We start from the raw sequence: 6,528 nt of genomic DNA on the forward strand, positions 1-6,528 counted from the left end.
ATGTTATTTAAATGGAAAATCTCAAATGCCCCCGACCCCTTTTAAAAATTAGATTACAAATTTTTTGAAATGAGAGAATTTTCTTCTCAGTAAATAGGTATTTTTAAGGAGATGCATTGGTTAGGTTAGTTGTTTCGGCTCACCCTCATATACCGACACTCTAGCAGTTACGTTCTGGATATTGAGGTAGGTTAAACTCTTACTTATCCAAAATAGACTACGGGCCGGTTGCTCAAAGCCTGATTGACACTAATCATCGGTTAACATCATTATCGACGTTTTCGCCACCATGCATATAACACGGTGTCGGTAAAGTCGATAGCTATGTTTAACCGGAGATTAGTGTTATCCAAACATTGAGTACCCGGCCCTTAGAGCTTTTCCAAACATGTCCAGCTTAAGAAAATATGCCGCATTTTTTCCCTCAAACTGGCTCGGTTAACATTCATATCCCTTAGGGCCGGTTGCTCAAAGCCTGGGTCTCTATTCTGTAACTGTGAGTTTTCAAGTGTACACTGAAAATTGTGCGCACTCATCATTTTGCGATTCAGGAAGAGTGAGAATGAGTTTTAGCTGTCAAAATTCTGTACACTTCTCTTCCGAAAAACTCACTGAATTTTAGTCGGTGAGTTTTTGGTTGTGAGTTTTGAACTCGGTGTACACTACATTTTCTCACAGTTACAGAATAGAGCCCCTGGTTTACACTAATCTCCGGTGAAACATCGTTGTCGACGTTACCGAAACCGTGTTATATGAATGGAAGAAAACTGCAACACCTTCGGTAAAAGAATTCCAAAAAATCAAAGGTAATTTTTAATCACTTGAAACTTGCACATTATTGCACTAAAATTGGATGGGCTATAAAATGCATACTCAATAAAATTTCAACACTTCCGAGAAAAAAGTTCGCAATTTTGATGAAAATTTTATAAATTTTTTCAGTGTTCTACAAAATTTTTAGCTTAGGTTTTGTCAGGGAATGAACTGTATTTTATGTGAAAATTCCTAAAAATTAATTAATAAACCAGGGACCTTAACGGTTATGCTTTTTTTCAAAAAAGTAAAAAAATAATCGTTATTTTTCCACCGATATGTTTTCAGTCAAAAATAAAAGTTACAAATTGACTTTAATTTTTTCGGTCAAAATAAAAAAAAAAGTTAAGATATAACTTCTTATAAAAATACAGTCGCGGTTCGGAGTCGGCGTAAAACTGTAGGTCCCTGCCCTTTGTGTGACAACATCAAGGCGCACGTCACAAATCGCAGAAACTCAGCCAAACACTTATGTGTAAACGGCAATCTATTATTAATGTTATTATTATTGATTTAAGTAGAAATAATTTAATTTTTTGAGTTTTATGTGGAAATTGACAGAAAATAAAAAAATCATTTTCAACTTAATTTTCTGGTGAAACCGGCTATTATTCAATTATGGTGCCTATGTAGAAATGCTTTGAATCTACGTTTTTTAGATACTTATAAAACTTTTTTTTTACTTTAAGGTAAAAGCACACAGATTTATACATACTTTATTGTCATCGGTAAGTAGCTACAAATAATTTCTAATTAAATTTTATCTAACACTTACTCAATTATGTATTTAGAATCTTTTAAAAATAGATAGGTATCAAAACTTAAATTAAAATAGTTTATCATAAGCTAGTTAAATTTTTAACTACGGTTGCTTTTTTAATCCTTGTAAAGTTTTGATCAAAAGTATTTTGTTTAAGCCGTAATCTATGCAATTTTTATTAACACCTTCCTACCGCCAGAAATCGCTGCCACTATCGCTATGCATTCGGGTATTTATTCCGCCGCCGTGTGACATGCTTAGCGCGCTACTGGAACTAGTACTAACACCTGAAACCTTTTCAATGGCAAGTATGGGGTCAGTGCTTATTTTTACGCCGCCCATAGGTTCCTCTTCCTCCTCCTGCTCTTCCTCTTCCTCTTCTTCGTCGTCTACATCGGATACCAATTCATCCAATTCGATTTCCTCATCGACTGCCTCGACCATGCTGGCGATTTCAATCGAGGACACACTAACAACTTCCTTCAGATTATCCTCCAGGCATATGGAAAAAGTTGTAGAAGAAATTGTTGGAGCTAATGCCTCATTGTTATTTACAGCATTGCCAACAGTAATGTTGTAGCATTGCGGTTCTGTACCATCACCAGTTGTTTTCGCCGTATCGTCGTCCGCCGTAATTTCGGTGGGGGTAAATGTGTTTAACGGTTGATTAGTGGACTGCTCCATGCATTGTGAGGTTTGTGGTTTTTTCTCCGTTCGACTCTTCCTGTTCCCCGCTGCTTTAGCATTAGCTTCTGCTGAGGTGCTTGGTTCATCGCTCAACGGGCGGATATTTTTTCTGGTATCCTGAGTTTTAAGTGTTGACTTCAAATGGTTCCTATGCTGGTGTTGATTGTTGACTTCCCGTCGCTGTTTGAGTTCCTGTTTTTGTTGCATTTGCACCTGTGTTTGTGGATGATTTTCTTCCGTTGCGTTCGTCGTGGTTTCAGTAAAAATCCGATGCATTCGTTCCATGGTCTCTACCAACTTTGTTGAAGTTGTGACTGGATTCGTTGTTGAACTGGGCTTACCCGAAAAAGCGCCTGTGTCTTTCTCGCCACTCACCAGCAGCCGTTCATTGCTGCGCTGTAGGCTCGAGTTTGAATGAGTTCTTCTTCCTACCGCACGTCCGATGCTATCACTGCTATTCTTACTAAGATCACTGATACTTTGATTTACTAGGATTCCATCGTCATTATTGGAAGTTGACGTATCAGATTCCGATTGCTTCGTCAAAGTTTCCCGGAAGCGCCTCATGTCATTTATATCCCATTCACCATTGGCAGCAGCAGCTCCTGCAACAGTAGACGCCGTTGCTGTTTGTGCTATTACTGTCGCAACAGCTGCATCTGATAATGGTGACAATGGTTTCGTATTTATTGCTTCTTCAGCATCCCTGATTGTAGTTAGAGAACGTTGTTCACTGTGAAGCGCAGATTTTCGCATAATTATTTGTGGAGTATTCGGAAGCATTGTATAACTTTTTTCAAGCGGAGCTCCATTACTTTTTGCGCTCAATGTGTTAGTGTCGATGCTAAAAGTTATGTCTGTTAGGGTGAGGGGAAGCGTAGAAAGGGAGGTAAGTGTTAGTTTCGAAGTATTCACCACAAGTGATGATGGCTTCTGATTTAATTGACCTGTATAGGCATTTTTAGATAGCAAGTTACTCTGTGAATCGAATTTACCAAAATTTCGATTATAGTAAAATTGTTCAACACCGGCCATACTTCGCTCTACATCATCACATCCAGCCTTTTCACTGATTGCACATGGAGCTGTACAATCACTTTGGAATAGCTTTGCTTTCGCGTCTAAAATTGCGTTACGATATTCCAGATTGGGACTTTTATTCTCCTGGTCAGTGAAATCTACTAGAGAATCTTTTGGTTTTAGAGCTTTATTACGAGACCTTCCTTTCATACTTCTCCGGTCAGTTTCTGTCCTCAGCGCCGAGGATTCCCGAATATTTTTCAAATTGGCACGGTAATTAGCACTGACTTTCAGGCACTCTTTTTCTTTTTGGTTGTTTTCGGAAAGACTGGACACTACCTCGCGCATTGTCTCAGCCTGTAGGCGCTGCCGCTCTAGATAATTGCGGAAATTTAACTCCAACTGGTTGCTTTCATTTTCAAGTTCTTGAATGCGCATTCTATTAAAGCACAAAAATCGAAACGCATTAAGCAAGCTTATCAGGATTCTAAATATGTATCGATCTTTTACTTACCTCGCATCGTGGACGATTTGGTCGACGTTACGTTCTTGCTGCGTTATGCTTTTTACCATTTTTTGCAGTTGCTTTTGCGTATTTACTACATCCTTGATAAGGGGATCACGCGTTCTGGCAGCTTGGGCTGAATGCTCTTTGCGTCGATCGGAGCAAATAGGTGCGACTGGATTTGTTTTAGGTTCCTTAAAAGCGGAATACATATAAACAAGTACATATCTGTGTTCGTATGGAATAGTAGCTTATGTCCTTTAAACGACAAGGAATTTTTTGATGAGACTTAATAAGAATATTGGCTTGTTAGTATCGGAACTATTTTTTGCACGTTTATTTGCCCAACGTTTATTTCTTCAACGGCTCGGCGCCAGTGAGTCATTCGCAATCGTATGCTGTGAATGCCGCATTATACCAAAGCAAGCCTTTCAACATAAACTACTACTCCATATGAACACAGATCCATATATAAAAATTAGCGCCCCTTCATGATTTTTCATATCGATCATAAAATAAAAGACTATGAAGACTCAAAAAAGGCGTTTAAATTTTTCAGTTTTCTCAACATAGTGTTGTTGTTGTTGTAGCGGAACTACTAATCCGTACAATCGTTGTCATCAAGTTCAACTAATGGTAAGCCCAGGAAACAGGCCGTTTCAATAGGGTCGGACCAAAGGGAGAGGGGTGTTAGTTGAGTGGAATTGAGCTGGCATATGAAGAGGTGGTTGGTGTCGTGTGGGGAGTATCCACATGCCGGACACTCGTTGGGGATATTGGGGTTGAGTCTGGACAGGTATTTGTTAAGGCGGCTACAGTATCCAGACTATGAATGGTGGATCGGTTGGTCAATTAAAGGTCTAGACAGTGTCTTTATAAATGAATAGTTGGCCCCTAACGTGCCTGAGCAGAGGCTCCTCCTCTAGCAAGGGTTTGTTAAGGTGTTCACTTCAGTGCACCCCACCAGAAACTGATTACAGAGTATTTTATTGTCCTCTCTTAGGGGAAGCATTTGGGCCTCGCTGTGTAGGTGGTGCTCAGGCGACATCATAAGGCACCCTGTCGCTGTCCGGAGTGCGGCGTTCTGACAAGTCTGTGCGTTGTTGTTTTTGCGGTTATTATGAGCGGAGGAGATCGGGGTTGTTTACTGTCGGAATTGGTGTGCTATCGACGTGAATGTTTAATTGAAGCCTACCCTACTTCGTCCAGGTTGTGAAGAGGGTCGCCGTTGATTTCGTTGGGAACAGTGTTAAGCTCCTTGCAGTGAGGAAGCGAAAAAGCCTGGAGAGATAGCCGTGCTACCGTTTGAATCCTTATGGGAGAGAGGAAGCCTTAATGACTTCTAGTAGCGTGGAATGACAGACGGTGTCAAACGCCTCTATAATTACTATTTCTGCATCATTAAATTAAAATTCTAATTTTCTGAAGGATACCCGTCTTAAAGTAAATGAATGATATCTCTGCGAGGTGTAATTGTAATGTAAGGTGTAATTACCATTTCTTTAACAACTCTTCGCACGATTTCTTCAGTCATTTCGCTTGTCGCATTACCCACTGGAATACATTCCGTTGCTCCAAAGCTATTAGCTTCTTGAATTTTCTGCAATAACACCGCGTGACGAGTTTCGAATTCTTGTAATTGCTGTCCTATAGTTTCGTTAAGCTTGCGCGCTTCTGTAGAGCAATCATATGCTGGAAGACGGCTAACATGCTGGAGATAAACAAACAAAGAAGTCACAATGAAATGTAGTCACTAATTTATGTACATGGCTACGTTAATATTACCTCCATTAACTTTTCCTTGTATTGTATTTTTAGTAACTCTTTTTGATGCTGCAATTTTTCCTCTGATTCATTTCTCAAAAGCTCACGTTGTCTATTTAGTGCCTTTTTGAGTGAAGCTTCGATCTAATCACAATTTTAAAATATTATAAAGTTATTAATTTAAAAAGCTGAGTTTCTCAATTTTTACTCTATCTAAAAATTTCTGCCCGTTCTTTGTGTGGCGCATCTCGTGCACCCAGTCAGTATATGTCTTTTCATCGGTAGGCTGCTTTTGTTCACCACCTTGAGCTCGTTCACTGAAAAGGTCCACCTGCACTGCAACCTGTGAGTTGATTGGTTTATGCGGCACTGTACTTTGTAGTTGCTTATGTTTCTCACTGCTAGCGATCAAGTCCTTCGAAACTGTTCTAAAACTCTCAACGCATTTTGTAAATTGTGCCGCCAATGCGTCGACAGACGATACAACGGCCATAACTTGTTTACTTTTACGCTTAGTGTGCGTCATATGCTTCAGCTGATCCATAATCCTCTCCAGACTGCGGTTCAGCTTTTCATAACGCCGCGTTCGTACAGATTTTGTTAGGCGAGTGCTCGGCAATGTAGTATAACGTTTCTTTCGCAACTCTTCAAACTGCTCGGACATTTCTTTTACTTTAGTCGATAGTATCATCAGGTACTTGTTAAGATATCTCATATTACTATTACTAATCTCTATTTTTGCTCTTCGCGTTTCAAAGCTATCTGTTTGGGTGAAGGGACCATCAGTTGCGCATGGTTTACTCATTACTTCTGTTGTTTGTGTTCCTTCAGTGACGACTCCTGATTTAATAGATGCAATTTTCTTCACGCATTCCTCTTTTTGCCTCAATAGGTAACGAAGAATCAACATCAACAACGAAACATTTTTGGCCCCTTCATATTTTCTAATAATGCTATTTTTAAATGATGCCTCATAGGA

General features: G+C 39.6%; 1 protein-coding gene across 1 annotated transcript in view; it reads right to left on the reverse strand.

The window, feature by feature from the left end:
* Nucleotides 1–1,688: 1,688 nt before the first annotated feature.
* The window catches only part of LOC118732998 (putative leucine-rich repeat-containing protein DDB_G0290503), a 13,055-nt gene continuing 8,215 nt past the window's right edge, over nt 1,689–6,528 (reverse strand). Inside the window, exons 3-7 of the mRNA XM_036462145.1 lie at nt 5,758–6,519; nt 5,571–5,693; nt 5,281–5,496; nt 3,795–3,979; nt 1,689–3,719 (exon numbers count right to left, since the gene is read on the reverse strand). Of these exons, the coding sequence (XP_036318038.1) occupies nt 1,763–3,719; nt 3,795–3,979; nt 5,281–5,496; nt 5,571–5,693; nt 5,758–6,519 (3,243 nt within the window). The 3' untranslated portion in view covers nt 1,689–1,762. The remainder of the gene's footprint in view (nt 3,720–3,794; nt 3,980–5,280; nt 5,497–5,570; nt 5,694–5,757; nt 6,520–6,528) is intronic.

This window comes from Rhagoletis pomonella, unplaced genomic scaffold, assembly GCF_013731165.1.
Source record: "Rhagoletis pomonella isolate Grant_MI unplaced genomic scaffold, Rhpom_1.0 Rhpom_scaffold_00002, whole genome shotgun sequence".
Lineage (NCBI taxonomy): Eukaryota > Metazoa > Arthropoda > Insecta > Diptera > Tephritidae > Rhagoletis > Rhagoletis pomonella.